Source organism: Apodemus sylvaticus, chromosome 1 (assembly GCF_947179515.1).
Source record: "Apodemus sylvaticus chromosome 1, mApoSyl1.1, whole genome shotgun sequence".
Classification (NCBI taxonomy): domain Eukaryota; kingdom Metazoa; phylum Chordata; class Mammalia; order Rodentia; family Muridae; genus Apodemus; species Apodemus sylvaticus.
In genome coordinates, this window is record NC_067472.1 from 182884130 (window position 1) to 182907203 (window position 23074).

The 23074-nt window shown below is 44.5% G+C and overlaps 1 protein-coding gene across 4 annotated transcripts; it reads right to left on the reverse strand.

Moving 5' to 3' along the window:
- Window positions 1–11348: 11348 nt before the first annotated feature.
- Window positions 11349–22785, reverse strand: LOC127671896 (zinc finger protein 383). 4 transcript variants are annotated; one of them, XM_052166990.1, is made up of 5 exons: window positions 22531–22785; window positions 20985–21049; window positions 15926–16052; window positions 15539–15637; window positions 11349–13769 (listed from the first exon to the last, which is right to left on the reverse strand). In XM_052166990.1, exons 1-5 carry the CDS (start codon window positions 22643–22645, stop codon window positions 12592–12594), a joined length of 1584 nt encoding a protein of 527 aa, XP_052022950.1. In that variant the 5' UTR covers window positions 22646–22785; the 3' UTR covers window positions 11349–12591. The 4 variants fall into 4 exon arrangements, with proteins under 4 accessions (XP_052022950.1, XP_052022959.1, XP_052022976.1 ...); XM_052166999.1 differs by having other exon boundaries at window positions 11350–13769; window positions 15539–15634; window positions 22531–22783; XM_052167016.1 differs by having other exon boundaries at window positions 11351–13769; window positions 22492–22597.
- Window positions 22786–23074: the final 289 nt, after the last annotated feature.

Sequence of the window (23074 nt, forward strand, 5' to 3'; positions counted from 1 at the left end):
AGAACACCCTTAATTCGGAATATCAATGGTGATGCTTGCAAGTTCTTTAACACATCATTCCATGGACTACCCATGTCCTCTGTGTCACTGGAGATAATCATGGTGCCTTTAAAACACACCACACCAAGCCGGGCGGTGGTGGCGCCCGCCTGTAATCCCAGCATTCTGGGAGGTAGAGGCAGGCGGATTTCTGAGTTCGAGGCCAGCCTGGTCTACAGAGTGAGTTCCAGGATAGCCAGGGCTATACAGAGAAACCCTGTCTCGAAAAAACCAAATCCAAAAAGCCAAAAAAACAAAACAAAACCAAAACACACCACACCAGAGACTTAAGTAAGAAAGCTTTTAGAATGTTCTCTAGACTGTTCTTCCCAGATTATCAGTCGTGATTCCACAATAGAACATATAAAACACATATAGAATGTAGATGTTATATGTTATATATTAAATTTATGTGTAACATATAAGTATTTAGAAAGCACAAAAGGGAACATTTTATTTTTTACGAGTTAAATATATAATTTTAAGCATTTCATGGAGATAGCTCATGTAATTGCAGGGCTGGCAAGTCTGAAATCAAGGTAGACTGTGATACTGGAATCTCAGTCCGAAGCCAAAGTTTAAGGACCAGTAAGATGGCCCAGTAGGTAAAGGATGACCCGAGTTCATTCCCTAGAACCCACACTGGAAAAAGAGAACCAATTGCTGCAAACTATCCTCTGACCATGTGTGCTGTGGACATGTGGTGATATGGGAAACTGGAGGGCTGACCAGCTCAGGCGTCATGGAGGCCCACCCCAACAGCTACCCCATCTCTTAACTGTTGGAGCAAGTGAAGGGTCCTGTCCTGCAGACACAGGCTGTAGGATCTCCATAACACAGGGCAACAACAGGATATCTGAGAGGAGTCCCCATGAAGATCTAGTACTGATAGTGTTGCAGAAGCCAGAGGCCTTGAACCAGACCAAGGACTCACTGCCATGAACATTTGGTAGTGAAGCTGTGTGGACAAAAGTGGGCACTGTGGGACACACAGTGACACACCACAGGGCTGTATTAGTCTTCTCTAGAGTCACAGAACTAATGGAATGGATATATACATTTATACATGTGTGTGTGTGTATATATATATATATATATATGGAATTTTTTGGAATGACTTAGAGACTGCAGTCCAATTTTCTTAGATAGGGTTTTATTGCTGAGAATAGATACCATGACCAAGGCAATTCTTCTAAGAGACAACATTTAATTGGGACTGGCTTAGAGCTCCAGAGGTTCCATCCATTATCATCATGATAGGAAGCATGGCAGCATCCAGGCAGACACAGTGCTGGAGGAGCCAAGAGTTCTACATCTTGATCTAAAGTCAGCCAGAAGTCTCCAGGCAGCTAGGAGGAGGGTTCCAAAGCCCACCCCCACAGTGACACACTCCTCCAACAAGGCCACACTTCCTTAATAGTGACACTCCCTGAGTCAAACATAATCAAACACATGAGTCTATGGGGACCAAACCTATTCAAACTACTACATTCCACTCTCTGGCCCTCATAGACTTGTTCAAACTCATGATCGTATGGGGGCCATACCTAGCCAAAACATGAAATACAGTTATTTCATTTTCAAAAGTCCCCAGAGTCTATCACAGTCTCAACAATGCTAAAAGTTCAAAGTCTCTTCTGAGATTATCTAATCACTTAACTATAATCCTCTATAAAATAAAAAAGCAGATCACATACCTCCAACATCACAGGATACACATTACCATTCCAAAATGTCATAGTGAGGAAATACTGGACCAAAGCAAGACCAAAAACTAGCAGGGAAAACTCCAAACTCTTCATCTCCATGTCTGATGTCAAAGTGCTCTTCAGATCTCCAATTTCTATCTTTGTTGACTCCAACACAGTTCTTTCTCTTGGGCTGGTCCACTTCCTGTTAGCAACTTTCTTCAGGGCTGGGCGGTGGTGGTGCACGCCTTTAATCCCAGCACTTGGGAGGCAGAGGCATTTCTGACGGATTTCTGAGTTCGAGGCCAGCCTGGTCTACAGAGTGAGTTCCAGGACAGCCAGGGCTACACAGACAAACCCTGTCTCAAAAAACCAAAAAAACAAAACAAAAAACAAAAGACAAAACAAAGCAACTTTCTTCAGTAGATATCCCATGACTCTGGCATCTCTAAAATCTTGGGGTCTCCAAGACTACGTTTGTGATACACACATGATTTCTGGGCTCCTCCAAAGGACTTGGGTCACTTCTCCAGCTCTGCCCTTTATAGCACTATAAGCTCTGGTTGAGAATACACCACTGCTGCTGCTGTTCTTGGTGGTCATCCCATGATATCTCCAATATGCTGTGGTCTTCTGATGGACATCTCCAATATGCTGTGGTCTTCTGATGGACATCTCCAATATGCTGTAGTCTTCCGCTGCAATTAAGTTTCACCAATGGCCTCTCATAGGATCTCGTCATGGTGCTGAGCCTCAACTCCTTTGCATGACCCCTTCAGTATAGGCCATCAACTACAACTGAGGCTGCACCTCCATCAATGGCCTTCCATGGCCTCTCACAGTGCCAAGCCTCATCAGTTCTTCATGATCCCTTGCCTTCAAAACCAGTACCACCTGGGTGACTCTTACACATTACCAAGTCCAGCTGCAGTAGGAGGCACAGCCTTGGCTCTCTCTGGAACACAGCTTCTTTGTGCTCTCTCAAAAAACAAAACAAAAACAAAAAAACCACTTCCCAGAAGATTTCACCTCAGTGATCTTAATCATCACTAATTTTTTAGCTCTAGCTGACCAGCATCAATTCTATTCACTCTAAAGCCAGAGTCACATGGCCAAAACTGCTGAGTTCTGCTGCTTGCTGGTTCAGGAATATGGTGTCCTGAAGTGCAAACTTCAGGTTTCTTTGGAAAGTCGGTTACGCCAAATGATGTTTTGCTGGAGCAGACATGTGAAGGAATGTTTTCCTGAAGGAAACACAAGTGAAAGGATGTTTTGCTATAGCAGGCACAAGCAAGGACATGTGATGGGGTATAAATATGACCCCACAGACAGTGGGAGCAGAGCACTGGTTTGGTTTGCTCTGCCTTTCTATTCTTTGCTAACAACACACACGTATTGGGTCTCCTTATATAGCGCTGTTGAGCTCAGCTTGTGATAATGCAGGCATTGAGAGAAACTTGCCCAAGAACTGCTTGTGAGGCTCCTGTGGCAGCTTGTGGTTTCTGCAGGCTCCAGCCAGTTGGCAAGCCTGGCAGTTTCTTCAAGATTGAACTATAGCTGCTGGTTCATGCATGCTTTTTGCCTGTTCTGCAGCTGCTGAATCCTATTTGATATTTGCTATGGGACTGAATTGGTGACAAAGAAGATTGAGCTCACTCCCAAAGAACTACTGCTGAACAGGTCTAGTTCCCCCATGTCTAGTTCCCCCATACCCTAATAACTTTTCTCTTCCACTACTTCTAGCGGGTGGTGGGCAAGAGGAAAGGTTGAACATTTATTAAAAGTAGTTTGCAAAAAGTGTATGCCTGCAGATATCAAATACTGTATAAAAGTATTGTATGAACAGAGTAGAGAGTTTTCCTCTGAGCTGTCTAAGTCCTGAAAAACAGGGTCGAAGTTCTAACAGCGTCAACTTATCTGGGACATAACTTCCCAAAGCCCAACAGCTATTCCTCCTTCAGTTTCTAGGGAAGAACAAAGCCCTGTGAAGGAAGGATTATGCAGGACAAAATAACATGCTGGCGCTGTCAACCACGGGAGGATCTTGAAGGCAAGGCCTATTTGTTCCTCTGCCATCCTCATATCCTTCCTATGTGGGACAACCCGCCTGTTCCGCCATCTGAAGAAAGGTCACGCTGAAGCGAATCCCCAAAGTCCTGACTGACATTTATGACGTGTTGCTGGAACCCATCAAAACAGAAGCCTTTTCTATGGCCAACCAGGCTGTCTCTGACTGGTCCTGGTTATCCTTCTGATCTCCTGCCCTTCTGTCCTTTGGCCAGCCCTTTCCAGACACACATGTTTCCTTACTATTCCTCAGACACCATGGATACCACTTTCTGGTTGTTGCTTTTGCTTTTCCTTCTGTCTGGAACTCACTTCTCCCAGGGATCAACATGATTCACTCCTTTTCTTCACTCCCACCTGTACTGTTGCTGCCCCAGAGGGACTTAGCTGCAATTTTTTACCGACAAAGAGTTCCTTCTGGTCACTACATTTTCCATTAGACTGACACTTACTGTAGTTTTAAAGATTTTTATTAATGTGTGTTTTTATTAATTATGTTTTTACTGATTGTTAATTATTAATTAATCCATGTGTCTGTGTGCCTGGAACATGTGTGTGAGTGCCCACAGAGGCTGTCAGTGGGTATCAGATTCTCTGAAGCTGGAACTACAGGAGATTTCCTGATCTGGATATTGGGGAATGAACCTAGGTCCTCTGGAAAAGCAGTAAGGACTCTTACACGGCTGAGCCATGCCTCTAACCTTCATCCCGATTCATTTTTATTCTTACCATTTACCCCATGCATTTCATTTCTTGTCTTTCCACACAGGATTATAAGACCTAAGACAGCTAGGGTTTGTTTGGTTCACCGGCACATTCCAGTGCTAGAACAACTATTGTGAATGCTCAGAAATAAGTGCATAAATACAGGCCATATTGTATGACCTGTAATGTACACAGTGACACTCTGCATGTCATTCACGCTACTACCTCATTTAACCGAAATGGTAGCTGCTACTATTCTCATTTAACCGAAAAGTAAAACTGATGTGTGAGAAGTTTAAACAACCAATTCTAATTGTTTTTTTTTAATTCCCTTTAAGTGTGTGTGTGTGTGTGTGTGTGTGTGTGTAAGCTTTTGCTTGCAGTACCTGTGTATCATATCCATGAAGTGCCCAAAAATGAAAGCGTGTTGTCAGGTGCCCTGGGGCTGGAGTTTAAGATGTGAGTTGCCACGTGGGTGCCGGGAACCACACCTGGATCTTCTGCAAGAACAAGTGCTCCTAACCACTGAGCTCTCTCTCCGGCTGCCAGTCTAACTGCTGAGTGCAAAGGAAATATGATTCAAATGCTAGCCTTTCTCACCCCAGTTAACAGGACAGTGTGGGTGTGGGAAAGTTCACAAGACCTCACCCTTAGGTAAAGAGCTACAGGTTATCGATGGCCACCGAGAGAGGGAGAATATGTTTTCTTCAGATTTAAGACCCCTGACAGGTTATCCAGTCTGAAAGCATCACCCTTACACATGTGTGCATCAGCAATACTAACAGACTCATTAGGTTGTGTGTGTGTGTATGTGTGTGTGTGTGTGTGTGTGTAACAATAATAAGAAGTCATGAATTCAAGAGCTGGGACCTCGAGAGGCATTGAAGTGGAAAGGGAAGAGTGGACATTATATAAACAGTGTAGTCATGTATGAATAATTCAACAAAGCTACACAGGAGTGGCAGCATACACCCTTTGCCTCTAGCACTTGGGAGGCAGAGATAGGTGGATCTCTGTGAGTTGGAGGCCAGTCTGGTCTACAAAACAGGTTCCAGAACAGCCAGTCTGTGGGGTGGGGAGGTGGTGGGCTACAATGATGTCTGAACAAGGTGGTACACATTTTTAGCACAGATCTTTGTTTGAGGCCGGCCTGTTCTATGTAGTATAATGGGACCCTGTTTCACATAGATAGATAGATAGATAGATAGATAGATAGATAGATAGATGATAGATAGGCAGGCTGGAGAGATGGCTTGGCTGTTAAGAGCTCTTGCTGTTCCTTCAGAGGACCAGAGTTTGGATCCCAGCAAGAGTGTCAGGCAAACACACACATAAATAAAAGTAAACAACAACAACAAAAAGCTACAATGTCTGAGTGGTGAGCATCGGGAAAAGCCTGAGGACTGGCAGGATACAGTCCTTAGGGCAGAATTTTTGGAGATGGCCATGGTCATTATGCTACAGAAGACCACCTTAAGTGACACACTGCCAAAGCAACCTAGGCAGCGTTACACGCCCTGGTCCTCCCAAAGCCAAAATGCCTTCATTCCGCAGATGCCTCCAGAGAGCTGGGTTTGACCTAGAACTCCGGGATACCCAGCGTCAGCCGGCTGTCTCAAGCTAACCTACTTCCTTAGTTGCAAAACAGCTCAACACAGTCTGTAAAAAGCCTGTTCCTTCTGAGAGAATAGAACTGCATTCTTGTTGGAGGTCTGATTCCCAGCAACTGTCTAAAAAGAACTACTTTCAAGTTTCTGGTCTATTCCGATATCCGTGTATCCCTTTGGTAATGTTTCTGAATTTGAATTGAGCGTCAGTCTTTGCGCAAAGGTATAGTAGAAAAGATGGGTTTATGTAACTTCTAGACCCACACTGATTTTTTCACTCCTATCCTTGGTTATATGACATTAGGCAAATCATTCAGAAGGTTTTGTTCTCCATAGTTAAAACCGCAGGAGCCAACACACTTAGCATACAAGAGCATACCTTTTATTGTTTGTATTCTATTTTCACATTTGGAAATGACAGTTTTCTTTATTAAAAGTTGACTTAATACACCATTAGAAGAACTGTAGGCTAAGACTTTCTCAGTACCAAAAATGGCATAGTTTTGGACACAAAGTAAGATCCTAAATTCAGTGGCCTTACACTGTAAGGAATCACACAGCAGTTCTCAACTTGTGGGTCATGACCCCTATGGGGTTGCATATCAGATATTCTGCATATCAGATATTTACAATTCATAACAGTAGCAAAATTACAGTTATGAAGTAGCAATGAAATAATTTTATGGTTGGAGTTCACCACAAATGAAGAGCTGTACTAAAGGGTCTCCGCGTTTGGAAGGTTGAGAACCACTGGCTTATGGGGAAGAAATGGAATTCAAAATGGACTTCCCTTCCCTGAAAGAAATCAGTTTCAGCATGTTGTAACTACAATGCCAATTCACATAACTCACAGACTGAAGAGAAATATCTGTCCATATGTAACTTCCATGATCTAAAAGTCCCAATTATCTAGAGATAATTCTCTCCAACATCCTCTTGTTTTTAATCCTCAAAACTATGTGTTGAGGGACAGGGACCAAAGCAATTTATTAATCAGAAGCAATAAGTAGGTGACTGGAAAGATGGTTCAACAGTTAAGAGCACTGGTTGCTCTTCCCAAAGACCTGGGTTCAGATCCCAGCACCCACATTATGTGTTATTGTTGCAGGAATTTTCTTGTCCAGTTGCATCAGTGCAGAGAGGGGCTGTGATTGGGTGGGAAAAAGGGGCAGAGCAGAGGGTTGAGAGGGTGCACGGGAGACACACACACACACAGAGAGAGAGAGAGAGAGAGAGAGAGAGATTGATTGATTGATTTTGCAGGTCAGAGAACCAGGATGGTTTCTGACGTTTTTCTGTGTGTTTTCATAAGGTTAGAAATATTGGGATAAAGCTTTATTACTTTTAATTGGCTCTGGAATTACAGTATTGGCATCTGGTAAAATTTAATATTATTTATACATAAATCTGATTAGCTAATTAAGCTTTAAGAGTCTTGTTTCTACCAGGTAATTGGATGGTGAGCTGGCAGACCGTGGGTGTGTGGGGCATTGCGTGCGTGGTAGCGAGAGGAACTCGGGGTTCCCATGCCGGAGAGATGGCTAACAGAGGGATGGCAGAGTAAAATGGCCCAGCAGAGGCTCTGTGGTCCAGCAGGACCAGAGAGTTTTCGGGCCTAGGTTCCAGCAGCTCCAGAGAGTTGGTGGCGGCAGGAGCTCGATAGCATCATGGTCAGAACCCCACGGAGAGTTGGCAAGGTGGGCAGGACAGGGCCAAATGGCGGAGACAACCCCCCCATTCGAGTTGACCAATAATTGTAAATGTTGTTCAGGGTTCGCAGTCGTCCAAGTCAGGCGACCCCGCCAAAATGTTCATAAAAAGGGTATGCTTTGTGAGTTCAGGGTCTCCTCTTGCCTGCGTGCTGGGGACCCCAAAGTACACTGGAACAATAAACCTCTTGCAGATTGCAGCGATTTCGGTCTCTGGCCTTATTGAATGGGGGTCTTCCGATGGACTTTTACACTACTTGCTCCAATGCTCTGGATTCTCAAATGAAAGACACACACACACACACACACGCACACGCACACGCACACGCACACGCACACACACACACAAGCATCCTTATATTTAATATGCCTTTATTAGCTCAATGGCTGGGCCACTCCCAAACATCCACACTGCTAACGCTTCCCCTCCGATACTCCGGAATCATTACTTACTAAAATCTATATTCCATCTTTGCTACCCCAGACCCAACGCCCGTCTCTTCCCCGCAGGGGCCGCTCTGCCCTGGCCCTTACATGACTGTATGCTCTCCCTAAGCCTGGTCCTTCTGCTTCTCCTGCACGGCAGTTCTGCCTCTTCCTCTGTGGTCCCTTTGCCCTAGAATCCTAAAGTCCCGCCTCCGTCTCCCTGCCCAGCCATTGGCTGTCGGCAACTTTATTTGCCAGTCAGAGCCAGTTGGGGGTAGGGACCTTCAGCGTCTCACATGCAGATTTATTATGCAATTTTGGGAGTCCATAACACAAGCATTCAGTCAAATCCACAACACATATGAACTTGCAGGCCACCTTCATAGCCAGTTGATACCCTATGTGCAGGGGTGAGCTACACAACACAGGGCCTCTCTGTGTAGCCCTGGCTGTGCTGGAACTTGTTCAGTAGACTAACCTGGCCTCAAGCTCCGAGATCCACTTGGCTATGCCTCCCAAATGCTGGGATTAAACACGTATACCACCACCATGCAGTTTTTTGGTTTGTTTGTTTTTGTTTTTGTTTGGTTTTTTCAAGACGGGGTTTCTCTATGTAGTCCTGGCTGTCCTGGAACTCACTCTGTAGACCAGGCTGGCTTCGAACTCAGAAATCCACCTGCCTCTGCCTCCCAAGTGCCGGGATTACAGGCGTGTGCCACCACGCCCGCCTCACCATGCAGTTCTGATTTGACAAAAATGGCATGCTATCCTGATCACTCCTTTAAAGTGTTTTCTAAATTTCAGGATATTTACAAAGTTGTGCAATCTGTATCATTAATTCTACAGTTTCATGACTCCTAAAGAGGGTTCTTTAAGTTCAAATATTATTAATTCTTATTAAGTATTTTATAGACTTAAAAAAAAAATCATTTGCTATTGGAGACACAGCCCAACATGGTACCAAGCTCTCAATCCTCCTGCATGAGCATCTCTCTAGGCCCTAGCGATGAGGCGCCACACCCGATTATCCACTTTATGTAACTAACTGTATCTTCCTCCTCCAATCCCCCTTTTCATGGGATGAAATGTACAATAGGGGTTTGTTCTCTTAACTGATGTACAAAGAAGTGTTGTTTTATTATTCAGGTATTTAATTCTATTATTGCTATCTCTATCCACGCCCTTCCATTCTTGGCAAAGCACGACCTGTTGTTTCCTTTGAGACAAAACATTCCATCCTGGAGGATGTTCTGGTTCTCAACCTTCCTAATTTCCCCTTTAATACAGAGCCTCATGTTGTGATGTCTCTGACCATAACATTAGTTTCATGGCTAATTCGTAGCTGTAACTTTGCCGTGAAGTGCTCGGGCAGCTCATTTCAGCATTCCCCCCCCCTTGCCCCCCAAGCGTTCCCCTCAGCAAGCCAGGAGTGTGCGCATGCTAGCGACTCCAGGAGCATGCTAAGGGCTTGCTTGGCTGTGCGTTTTCCACTCAGAAGTTCGGCTCTCCCCAAGCACAAGAGCAGCTTGCTTGCCTCTGCATTTGGGTCTCCCCACTCACTGCCCCCTGTAGCAAACTCGGGGAGACCCCCTCCCCTCTCTCCTTCCCCCTAGCCGCTCCGAGAAGACTCAAGAAGTCGCAGGTGCCAGCTCAAGTTAGACAAAGTTAGACAAATGGCGAAAACTCCCCAGCTACAGTGGTGCCTAGACCAGCACACTCCCAGATAACCAGGTGCAGCTGGAGTCTGTCCTTGGGGAAGAGAAATTAGGCCCCCAGGCTTAATCATAGGAAAAAAAAAGGCAATTAGAGGCCATAGTTATGGCCAGTCATAAAACTAGTTCCAGATAGCTCCACTAAAGATAACCTCTAGGTCAGAAGAATCCCTCTTTCAGCATCATGGTTTCCACAGCCCTGCCAAATGGTGTAGTGGCTGAACTGTGACTCATCTAACTGGCCTTCCCCCTCTCCCTGCCCTAAACATTCAAAGAATTCCTAACTATTCAGTGTATAAAGCGCCTGACACCCAAGCTCGACCGTCGACCTTTGCCCTCCTGGCCTATGTTGTGGGACTGTTTGCAAACGGGGTTGAGAGTAGTCATAAAGAGACTGCTATGTAACATTACAGTGGACTCTGCAGTTCTTGAGTTCTCCTGGGTTGCCCATGGAATCAGGGCATAACAGCTGTTATGATTCATAAAGTAAATGTTTTTGGAGATAGAGGTTTGCCAGGGGGTTGAACTCACAGGTTGAGAACCACTGGTCTATTGGGAAAGTGAAAATATTCCACTGCAGGAACTCTCCTTAAAAAATCAAGAACTCAAAGCTGCAGGAAATCCCTAAAACTGAGAGGATTCACCAGGTCTCTTGTAAAGTATGTATTTTCTGGACTTTATTTATTTATTTATTTTTGGATTTGTTTTTGATACAGGGTTTCTCTGTGTAGCTCTGGCTGTCCTAGAACTCACTCTGTAGACCAGGCTGGCCTGGAACTCAGAAATCCACCTGCCTCTGCCTCCCAGGGTGCTGGGATTACAGGGCTTGTATTTTCTTTTCCTATCTTTTTGCTACAAATAGCCTGTCTTGTTGGATGCCCCTGACAAAATAAGTGCTTTTTCTTTTAATGTCTCCCTTTCTTACACACAGTAACCAGTTCTCCCTGGCAGCCCCTTCAGATGTATCTCCCAGCCATTCCTCCCCCAGTCCGGAACAGTGTGCTTCAACACTCTTCCCCCAGTTCCCCGAAGCTAGCTGTTCTAAACTGTAACAACTGTCCTAGCCTACCCGCTCAGTCTCAGTTTGGCTCCTCCTTTTCTCGCTCTGCTGTGGCTGCTTTCTCTGGCTCAGCTCAGGTCCTCTCCTATTTTTATGCTCAGTCAGCAGGCGGCTCCTGCACTCTCCTCACTGTATTCGTTGGCAACCTGGACGCCCCCCACCCCCACTCCCTTCTCTTTCAGCCTCTGCTGGCTTTTTATAGCTTTTTATCTGACTTCCAGTCCAGCCAGAGCTACAAAGTAAAACCTTAGAGAGGGGCGGGGAGGGGCGGGAGGTGTCTAGACAAAGACCACTATCCACAGTATGCTTTCCCACTGGTGATTCAATAAGCAGTAGATGAGAGGCTTTATTTCTCTTTTTCCATCATGAATCTTCCAGTTTTGATAATGGTATGTGGCAGTTAAAAGTCATTTTCCTGAAGCTGGGAGAAGTGGGCTAGTAGTAAACACTAGCTTAACTCCGGTGAGGGGCTGGCCCACAGCTCAGTGAGTGCTTGCCTGGCCACGTGAAGCCCTGGTGTGCATCCCCAGCACACCCTCACCCCAAAGGCCCTTTCCACAAATCATAGAGAAAATTAGGAAACAGTGTACAAATATAACTGAGAAACCTTTTATTAAACCCGTACTGTATGCTAGGAATAGATCTAAGTTCTATTTATGAGTTCACACAGCAAACTAATACATACACATGACTGAATATGTAAAAGAGGAAACAACTACTGATAACATAAGAAAAAAATATGGAAAAGTAACACTTCCCTAACTGCAATTACCTTTCTGGCATGACACCAGGATTAGGGTTAATGAAAAGGTTTACAAAATAGCATACGAGGAGAAAATAAATTCAGCATTAAATGTTCTTGTTTTTAGGAGAAACAAAACATCAGACATCCAAATATAAGTTTGGAGTCATAATAATGGAGACAGCTTTTATAAATGGAAAAATTAAGAAGCAACCATAACATGAATAATAGTCATTTAGAAAATATTAAGTAAATCTTTAAAAGTAGAATCTGTATTTGCTCAAAAAGCAATTACGAAGATGATTTTTTTTTTAGCATGATAAAACACAAACACCATAACTACACATCTTCCGCAGAACTGGTTCTACCGATTTGATAGTCGTCATCTATCATCAGTACAATCACAGTTCATCTTCATGTCTGAGCTTTGGATTTTCTAGTTTTCTCGTTTTTTCAACTTATAGTAAAAAATAAAAACAAGCTCATGAGACACAGCAGTACAACCGGGGCCACCTCAGATCCAACACTGGAGCTCTATGAGGAACTTAACTCATTAAAGCTTACACAATTAAAACACAGTGCTGTGAGCACAAGCATCAGAACAAACACAGTTTAGAAGACAACAGACAGACCTAAAAATATGAGCCAACATCAACAACAGTATGGCAGATCTCCAAGCAAGAGGTGAAAGAAACCTAATGAGCAACTCGCATTGGTGTGGGAGAGGACCATGAATGCAGGCCTGGAACTCATAACCCACAGTCAGATAATTCAGAGGAAAATGCAAATATCTAGTCGGACAATGTCAGAGAGTAACTCTCAAGCATGATTTTTTATTATTCGTTAGTATGAATTTCCTGATGGCGGATAAGGTCCGACTCATTACTAAACGTCTTCCCACATTTGTCACAGCTACAAGGCTTGTCATCACGATGAGTTCTCAGATGTCTGGTAAGGTTTGAGCACTTGTTAAAGGCCTTTCCGCATTTATTACACTCATAAGGTTTCTCATCTGAATGGACTCGCTGATGTTGAAAAAGCTGTGAGTTCTGAGTGAAGGCCTTCCCACATTCAAGGCACTCAAAAGGTTTCTCGCCAGCATGGATTCTTTGATGCTGCCGGAGCTGGGAGCTCTGAGTGAAGGCCTTCCCGCATTCCTTGCACTCATAGGGTTTCTCCCCAGTGTGGATTCTCTGATGATTTGTGAGGGCCGAGCCACTGCTAAAGGCCTTCCCGCATTCCTTGCACTCATAGGGTTTCTCCCCAGTGTGGATTCTCTGATGCTGAACAAGCTTCGAGCTCTGGGTAAAGGCCTTGCCACATTCCTTACATTCATAAGGCTTCTCACCTGTATGAACTCGCACGTGCTGAAAAAGTTGTGAACTCTTTGTAAAAGCTTTTCCACATACTTTGCACGCATAAGGCTTCTCCCCAGTGTGAATTCGCTGATGGTCAATGAGATTTGAGCAGTAGCTAAAGGCTTTCCCGCATTCCTTACACTCGTAAGGTTTCTTACCAGTGTGGATCCTCTGATGCTGAGACAGGTATGAGCTGCAGCTAAAGGCCTTCCCGCAGTCTTTGCACTCAAAGGGCTTTTCACCGGTGTGAATTTTCAGATGTCGAGTGACATGTGACCCACAACTGAAGAACTTCCCACACTCCTTACATTCATAAGACTTTTCCCCAATATGAATTCTTTGATGTTGAATAAATTGTGAGTTCTGGGTAAAGACCTTTCTACACTTCTTACATTCATAGGGCTTCTCACCATTATTAATAATCTGATGTAGGGTAAAGAAAGTCTGCTGGACAAATGTGGGCATGTAGTCATGAGGGAGTAATTCCTGGCCTCCATGTCCACTTTGAAATGGGCTTCCACATTCCAGAACGTCTCCAAAACTGGAGTACTCCAGGCCTTGCTTTGAGAGTCTCATTAACTCCCTCTGGCAGGATTCTATCTCATAAACTTCCTTCTTTAGAGATAACAGCTTGCTTTCACACATTGACTCCAGAGCTGGAAGAAAAGGAAAGTAGCAAATACATTCTTTTCCTCTATTATTTGGAAAAACTTTAGACTTTCATACTGCAAATGAAAAAAGGAAAGTGAATATACTGTCTACTAAGTAAATGACACAGGCCCTTACGGAGATCTAAAACAGAAATGGACAAAGAGCACAGGGAAGTTAACCAGATCTACCATGGGAGCAGAGGAGACCGTGGTGAAAACAAGTTACCAACAAGCATTGTCTTGTTTTGGAGACAGGGTTTCTCTGTGTAGCCCTGGCTATCCTGGAACTTGATCTATAGACCAGGCTGACCTTGAACTCCTAGGGATCAGCCTGCCTCTGCCACCTCAGTACTAGGTTAAAGGTTTGTGCCACCAATGCTTCCAACAACGACTCTTAAATATGGATGTAAGTCGGAATAGTTGTTTCACAAGACATGAAACAAATATAACAAATAATACATTTGGTCTTCTGTATTTTTTTGAGACAGGGTCTCACTATCTAGCCCTGATTGGCCTTGAACTCAAGAGATCCTCTGCTTCCCAAGTGCAAGGATTAAAGGAATGTCTCCTGAGACAAGGTCTTACTATGTAACTCTGCCTGGTTTTGAACTCTATAGATTGTCTTGCCCCAGTCTCTCTAGCTGCTCAGATTATAATGAGATCAGCTTTTTTTCAGATTTATTTATTTATTGTATGTAAGTACACTGTAGCTGTCTTTGGATATCAGAAGAGGGCGTCAGATCTCTTTACGGATGGTTGTGAGCCACCATGTGGGTGTTGGGATTTGAACTCATGACCTTCGGAAGAGCAGTCAGCGCTCTTACCCGCTGAGCCATCCCTTCAGCCCCTCAGATTATAAACATACACTGCCACATTGATCTTTGTCCTGGTTTTCCGCCATGAACATCAAAACCCTTGAGAGTCTCTGAAGGGCAGCAGCAGCATGTCTGCCCTGCTGCTGAGGCAGTCTGTGAGAGGCCTTAACAGGCCTGGGGTCTGGTTCTGGGATGGCCCAGCGGTCAGGAATGTGTGCTGCTACTGTACTGCAAGGACTGCGCTTCAGTTCCCAGTGCCTATACGGTGCGCGCAAATATCTGTGACTTCGGTTCCAGAGGATTTTATGAAGTCTTCTGGACCATGGGCACCAGTCCACCACTGGTGGTGCACATACACTACACACTCAGGCCCACTGATATAACACATCTGGTGGTGCACACATGCCACACACACCCAGCCCCATACATGTAAAATAACACATCTTTAAAAGAAAGGAAAAAGCTTTTGTATTGAACCTGGTTACCAGAGGGTGAGTCAGGTTGTTAGAAGGTTGGGATTTTAGGCATCTGACCTCTGGATAGATGAGAGAAGGTAAAGGCTGAGAAGCCAGTTATAAAACCGTACCTACGTAAAAACCAAACCAAATGTGATGACCGAGTCTGACCCCCAGACCCACACCATGCACAGAGAGCACGGAACTCTCATGGTTGTCCTTTGACCCCCACACACTCGCCCCATGCAATAAATACATAAATGAAACTAATAAAAATAAAAATGCTTTTTTAAAAAAAGAACTTGCTTTTCTCACTCAGACTTAGGTTTTTGGCAGAATAACAACCAAGGGGCTGGAGAGATGGCTCAGCTGTTAAAGAGCATTAGACCTCTTCCAGAGGTCATTCCCAACAACGTGTGTGTGTGTGTGTGCATGCGTGTGTGTGTGTGTGTGTGTGTGTGTGTGTGTTTTGTGTGTGTGTGAGTGTGTGCGTTTTCTCACTCACCCGAGCACAGGCCTCTCGTAAGCTCTTTACCAATCATCCAGGGCTCTTTGCCTTGCTCCAATAGAGAGATCACCTGCGGCTTGGGAATGTGAAGTCCTGCTTACAAGAAAAGATACGGAACATAGTTATGCTGTGGGAAAAAGATGCAATCCCTCGATCACCAGGCAAGAGATGCCAAGACGGGAGCAGCCAAAGACGAGGAAGCAGCTTCAGCCACAGCCCTAGAGTGGCCTGTGCCCAGGTTTCTGTTTCAGCCCAGCTCAAACCATGGATTTGCAAACAGGGAGCAGGAACTCGGGTGGCACACTTGAAAGGCAGCCGAGAGAGTCCTTGAGGAAGAAGCAGACACTCCAGAGATGGCTGCACTGTTGGTACAGGTGTCCTTACCCACTGACAGCAGGTTGCTATAGTTCTCCAGCATCACATCTTTGTACAAGTCTCTCTGTGCAGGGCCCAGACACTCCCACTCCTCCTGAGAGAAGTCCAGAGACACATCACTGAACACCACCGCTTTCTGAAACAATAAACACACCCAGGTGTGTAACACAAAAAGCACTTCCAAAATGTTGGTGCTTGTGTTGTCCGGCTGAGCAAATGTGCCACCCCATGACGTCACCAAGACCCAGTACCCCTGGACTGTCTGTCCATCCAGACACAGGTCACAAAGCCAGGCATGGTGCCGCATGACTACAATCCCAGCCCCAGTGAGGGTGAGGCAAGGGGATTGATTTTGAGTTGAGCTGTCAGCCCAGCTTGCATAGTGAGTTCAAGACCAGCCTTAGCTTTATAGTGTGACCAAGTCTTCACACAATAGGGCTGGGGAGTTAGCCCACTCATAAAGCATCTGCATAATGCCCTGGTTTCAAACACCAAATTAATCATTCATTTCTTCTTAATACAGATTATTTTTTCTGGTGGACAAATGTTTAGATTTTTTTGAATGTACAATCTTAACAGCTCATACACACTGGTCAGACTTATTAGACTCATCCAGTATCATACTTGTCCCTATCTGAAATAAATACAACTAAAGATTCATATACAAAATCGGCATCACCCACATTTCCTATTGGACTTCAAGTTAAACTTGCTTCATAAATGCCACAAGAGATCTTTACTTACAATCCTCAAAGCCTCATAAAGCTAGCAAATCTTTCAACTTTTGAAACTACCAACCCCGTTTCCCATCCTTTATCACTGGAAAATGCTAGTTTACAGACATGACTTTGGCTTCTCAGCGCATCTCTCCAGCTAAGTGACTCACACTGCCACCTCATCAGATCACAGCCCAGGCAGGACAAGTTTATTCTACAATTCCCCGCTTACTCTGAACACTCCATTATTCTCCTGTCCGTTACGGTGCCTGGGAAAAAGCCAAGAAAAGATGATCAGCTATTTGCTGAATGAAACTACTAATGTTGCTTGAAAATGAGGGGCACTGAGGGACGATGGAGGATTAGCTAGCTAGCATGAGATCAAGGACAGGATCCTGGCAGGATTCCTTATCACCACAGATGTCAGCGCTGGACAGCAAAGGCAGCCTCCTGAATGGCTGGGCTGTAGTATTCACACCACTGTAACTATCTCATATGGAAAAAGTAATGGACTGTCAGGGAAGATACATCAGTTACCTCAGCCATGGTTTTAAGTACTGTAGGATATGGCCAATCCTTTTATTTTTTTTAAAGATTTTATGTATATGAGTACATTGTCAATGTCTTCAGACACACCAGAAGAAGACATGGAATCTCACTATAGATGGTTATGAGCCACCATGTGGTTGCTGGGAATTGAACTCGGGACCTCTAAAAGAGCAACCAGTGTTCTTAACCACTGAGCCATCTCTCCATCCCGGATTCGGCCAATCTTACTCAAGGCTGCTCTCCTGGAGTGAGAGAAGGTTCTGAGAAAGTAAGACTGGCAAGGAAAGAAACACCCCAGAAACTACACAAGTCTTACCATGAATGCTTACAGCAGTCAGATAAAAACTGACTACTTTCCTTGTTAGAACGCTAGTGAGAATATGGAACAAATATTACCCATACTTTATGTGATACTTGAGACAGGATCACACTAGGTAGCCTTGGTGGGCCTGGAACTTGCTATGTATGTGTATGAGTTCAGGCTGGCCTTGAACTCATAGAGATTGTCTGCCTCTGCATCTCAAGTGCTGGGACTAAGGCATACATCATCTTGTCCAGCTATTTTATTATAAACTATTCCCTTTATCTCTAGGGAAGCTTCCTGTCTCAGTGTGCGCTCTTACACACTGCAGCTGGACCTGCAGACTGGGACGTCAGCACCAATTCAAGGGGAATGCATGTGTAATTTAGCAATTTTACAACTAGGGATTTGCATAAAACAAAAACAACACATTGCACATGTGTACTGAAAGACACAAAATGTCCAGTTCGTAATTGTATAATGTTGAAAACAATTCAAATGACAATAGTGATATAAGCTGTGCCATTGTCCACAATTTTAAAACATGTATTTTCTAAGATGGGATCTTGTAGACTGGGAACGCTGGCTGCGAACTCACTCTGTAGCCCGGGCTGGCCTCAATCTCACACTCCTGATGCCTGAACCTCTTGAGTACTGAGATGACAGGGGCCGCCTTATCTGACTTCTTACAATGAAAATTTAGATGGCAGTAATAATGAAGAACTCTAAACTACGTGTAGCAACATGGGTCAATCTCATCATTTATACCATATATTATCAAACAGCGCCTTCGCGACATTTTCTAACATAATACCCAGCAAAAGGAACCAACACAAAGTATAGACGTTTTGTGATTCTGTTCATATAAAATGTGGTACAAGCAAAATTAATCTTTGGGTTATGGAAGACAAAATAAACATCATCCTTGGGAGAGGGAGAGCAAGCAGAGAGGGAAGGAGGTGTCAGAGAGAGAGACAGGTGCTGCCTCTGCTTAAACAAGTGCGTGCATTCTTAAAAACGAGTCCTACGACAACCTGCTTTTCAATATTTTAGGAACATGTGTTATACTTCTAAAATTACATTTGTTTAATTGTGCGTGAATGGACGTGAGAGGACAACCCGTGAGAGCGCCAGGTTTCTCGGTCCAACCTGTCGGTCACAGGAATTGAACCCTCACCCTGAGGCTTGGCAGCCGGCACAGCATTTGCGGAGCCATCTTGCCAGACCTGTGTTTTAGACAGGATCGCACGTGTCTGTGAGGGCCACGGGTTCTCTGTGTGGCCGAGGATGACCTGAGCTTCTCCTCTTTCTGCTGCTACCTCCCAGGTGCTGGGATTACAGGGCTGCACCACCGTGGATGCTTAATGTGGTGCTGGAGACTTGAACCCAGGGCCTCACATGAACAGGGTAAGCACTCTACCCCCTGAAGGGCATCCCTAGCCCCTTATGTCATTAGTCTTAATCATCACTTATTATCAATAGATTCACCCAATATTGCAATACCAAAGGGTTGAAAGTTAGAGGACAGAATGATGATATTTATGAACCACTGATGAAAATTTAACTTGTAAAAACTGTATTGTAAATTGGTACCTGTTGGAGTAATGGTTTTGTACAGTATGAAGTATAGGTGTAAGGTACAATTCATAAATGTAATTTTGCTACTGTTATGAATCATAATGTAAGTATTAAATGATGCCTTCAAGAAATGTGAAATGCCCAGCAAATGTTATTTGTAATAAGGCAACCATAGATTTTCTTTTAGACAAAGAATCTCACTATATAGTCCTCAATAGACAGACCAAGAGCTAGCCTTCAACTCACAGAAATCAGCCTGATCCTCATTTAGTAAATTCTGTTTTGTTGTTGTTGTTGTTTGTTTGAGACAGAGTTTTTCTATGTAGTCCTGACTGTCCTAGAACTAACTATGTAGACCAGGCTGGCCTCAGACTCAGAGAGGTCTTGCCTGCTTCTGCCCCCTGAGTGCTGGGATTAAAGGTGTGTGCTACCATTGCCTGGCTTGGATTTTTAAAAGCAAAGCAGGACTCAAACCCTTGTACAGAACTTGGCATGGTGGCTTCTGCCAGTAATCTAGTACTAGCAGGCTGAAGCAGGGGAATCTAGAGCAGTGGCTCTAGACAATCAAGTGGTTCTGGATAATCAAGTATCCGGCATAGCAGATATTTACATTATGATTCATTACAGTAGCAAAATTATATTCATGAAGGAGCCACAAAACAATGTTATAGTTGGGGGTCACCACAACAGGAAGAACTGCATTAAAGGCCGCAGCATTAGGAAGGTTGAAATCCACTGATTTAAAGCTTGGAGTTAGCCTGGGTTACGGTGGGACCCCGTCTCCGAGCCAAATACAACCAACTAGACAAAAATCTCGAGATGGGAGTCGAGTGCTGGCTCGGAGGTGAAGAGTGCTTCGTGCTCTTGCAGTGCACCTGGGTTTGGTTCCCAGTCTCCACATGGTACCTCACAACCTCCACCAGCACTGCATGTATGTGCTGCTGAACATGCATACATACATGCAGAAGTATGAATCAAATACAGGTGATTCATAACTGTAATTGCAGCTCAGGGAAGTGGAGGCAGGAGAACTAGAAGTATAAGGTCGCCGGGTGGTGGTGGCGCATGCCTGTAATCCCTGCACTCTGGGAGGCAGAGGCAGGCGGATTTCTGAGTTCGAGGGCAGCCTGTTCTACAGAGTGAGTTCCTGTCTCCAAAAAAAAAAAAAAAAAAAAAAGTATAAGGTCATGCTCAGCTCCATGCAGAATTCGAGACCAGCCTGTCTCAAAAATCAAAAGAAAGAAAACGACAACCAAACCACACAACTGCCTCACATAATTTTCAGCCCAAATATATGGAAAGGTGAATGCTATAAGATCCTACCCTTGAAAAGATCATGAAAAGGAAATCGACCAGACTGAGGTTATTCTTGTGTAGCAGAGATTGAACTTGGCTCTGTTTCCCAGATTCTTTGAAATAACCACATTATAGATTAGATATGTGTTTAGAAAGAAACAAAAACAGGCCATGTGTCTATGTCTGAGTTTCTGCCATTCTCATGAATGGATAATTTGAAGAACTGGTCACTTGAGTCTGTGTTAAGACATAAGACATCTATATAGTTTAAAGACACATTCCTTATTCAAGTAGTAGGCTGGGGAAGGTCACCTTACTTTTTTTTTTTTAAGATTTATTTATTATTATATGTAAGTGCACTGTAGCTGTCTTCAGACACATCAGAAGAGGGCATTGGATCTCATTACGGATGGTTGTGAGCCACCATGTGGTTGCTGGGATTTGAACTCAGGACCTTCGGAAGAGCAGTCAGTGCTCTTGACCGCTGAGCCATCTCACCAGCCCGGTCACCTTACTTTTAATGGAGGTATAGAAGTAACATTTACACATCCTAGTAGCCAGTAGTTGCCAGTTCCATCGCCAGAGAATACAATATTTGTGACTCATCCCAACAGAAACTTCAGTGTACCTTATTTTTGGCGTGGTCCACAGCCATTCCTCTTTTCTCCACTGGGTTCCTCGGGAGGAGTGGGGCTGGGGAACAGAAAACAAAACAAAAAAGCAGGTCATGAAGTCCTAAGCCTTTTAATAATAGGCCACCCTGGATCCGAACCAGTCACCCAGGGAGAAGTCTAGGTTCTCATGATGATGTCTAGAGTCAGAGAAGGAATGGAGCCTAAGTTGTCCAATACTGAACTCTGTTCTCATCTCACTGGGGTCTCTTAGTACAGAAAATTGGAGTCACGTGGGCAGTCAGGGCCATGCCAAATCCACAAACCCACAGCACAACAATGTATGGTTGGATAGTTAGTCACACATCCATCCTGAGGATGCAACCACACCCACATTGATAGAACCTACAGTGTTACAGATGGTCACAACAGCACACTCACTATGGAGCCACACAACAGTTATAATTACCTCCAGTTGCCCTCATGGAATTATATACAATCACACATTTGACAGAACAGCTGCTAAGACATACATACTGTCAGCCTGACAATTACATGCCATCTTCCAATTGGAATGAGAATTCTGGAATTTTGGTGTCATTAAAAAACACAGAAATATTCTAAGAGTATGTTTTTGTTTTAATCCCAGGTGTGGGACATGGGGCTACGTCAAAGCATCTGATTTGCCTCGTGCTCTAGCAGAGGCATGGTTTTGCCAGCTGCTGATAGTTTCTGCAATTGTGTGACATTTGAAATTCGGAGAACTTTTTGGAGGGTACATAAATGCTAGGGTCCAAACAAACAGGATTGGTGGCTGTTGGCTGTTCAGGGACTATGGTTACAGTTTGTTAGTTGTCATGTTCAAGGAAGAAACAAGAAGAAACAAATTAGATTCAAGGGTCTCTGTCTGTCTGTCTCTCTCGCTTCCCCATCTATTTTTCTTTCTCTCCTATCTAGCGGGAGGGTGGTGTGTGTGTGTGTGTGTGTGTGTGTGTGTGTGCGTGGTATAAAGGTGTCGGTGGGGAGAAGGTGGGGGGGGGTAAAGGAACCCACAAAGTAGCAAAGATCAGCTACATCCAACCACACTCATTGTATCACATAATCACACTCAAAAATCCTCATAGTCACAGGTACCCAATACACATAGTATACAAACATACACACAAACCCCCACAGATTAACAATCGTGGAAGTGTAATTACTATCTGATATACCCTCATACACGAGTTATACCGTTACACACAATAGGTTCAAACACGCTGCCACAAAGTTGCTAATCACACATACGAATAAAGAAAATGTGCATACGTACACACACAGCTCTGCGCATGTTCGCAGGTCATTGACACACCCACCAAAGAAACCTAAAAATCACAGCCACGCACTCTCTGCGTTCTAGGGTCACTTAAGGTCACACTTACACATAGCCAAAACCTCACTGCTGCTCACCCAGCTAGACCAGCTCCTACTGACCTGACATCTCAGATACTGACTGGTATTTCCTTTCAGACCCCAGGACCGCACCTTTGGAGACTTAACAAGGGCCTAGGCCGCTCGTCTTACACTTTTCCGTCCCCGGACGACGAGGGTCCCGCAGGCAAAAGAAGGGGCTGCCTAGAATTCGCGGACGCTTCTGGGAAATGTAGTCCGCGATTGGAACTGGCGGGGAAAATGGCATCCATTCTCGGATTTCCCGCCAGGGCACGGCCTGAGGCAGGCCGAGGAGCTCCGCTCCTCATTTGCGATTTTGGGCGCGAAATTCCTAGATACAGATACAAACTCGGACCGAAACTCTCACACTATGTAGGGCTGACATCCCGGGCACGGGCCCCTTCCATGATAAGAACCAATCTCAGAGAATATCTGTATGTTTTTGTAGTAGGTTTGTGCCGGAAGTTGTGTAGAGTCGCATGTGTTTCTGGGAAATGTAGTCTAGAAAAGGAACTGCGTGGCACTGGTCTCCTGGAACAAAGTTGCTGAAATGATTTCTGAGATACCACACCCTGAGTCTGGACATTTCTGGGACTTGTAACTCACTGTAAGAATGTTCAGGGTGACGACGGATTCACCGTTTTGTCCTTTTCTGTTGGCGAGGCGCAGCATAGGA

Bases quoted from the DNA above. Each gene is read 5' to 3' on its own strand.
- LOC127671896 (XM_052166990.1), bottom strand. From the start codon at position 22,645: ATGCCATTTTCCCCGCCAGTTCCAATCGCGGACTACATTTCCCAGAAG. The intron at 21,050-22,530 runs GTAAGACGAGCG...TCTGTTCCCCAG, and splicing joins TCGTCCGGGGACGGAAAAGT to CCCCACTCCTCCCGAGGAAC. The intron at 15,638-15,925 runs GTAAGGACACCT...TTTTCTTGTAAG, and splicing joins TAGCAACCTGCTGTCAGTGG to CAGGACTTCACATTCCCAAG.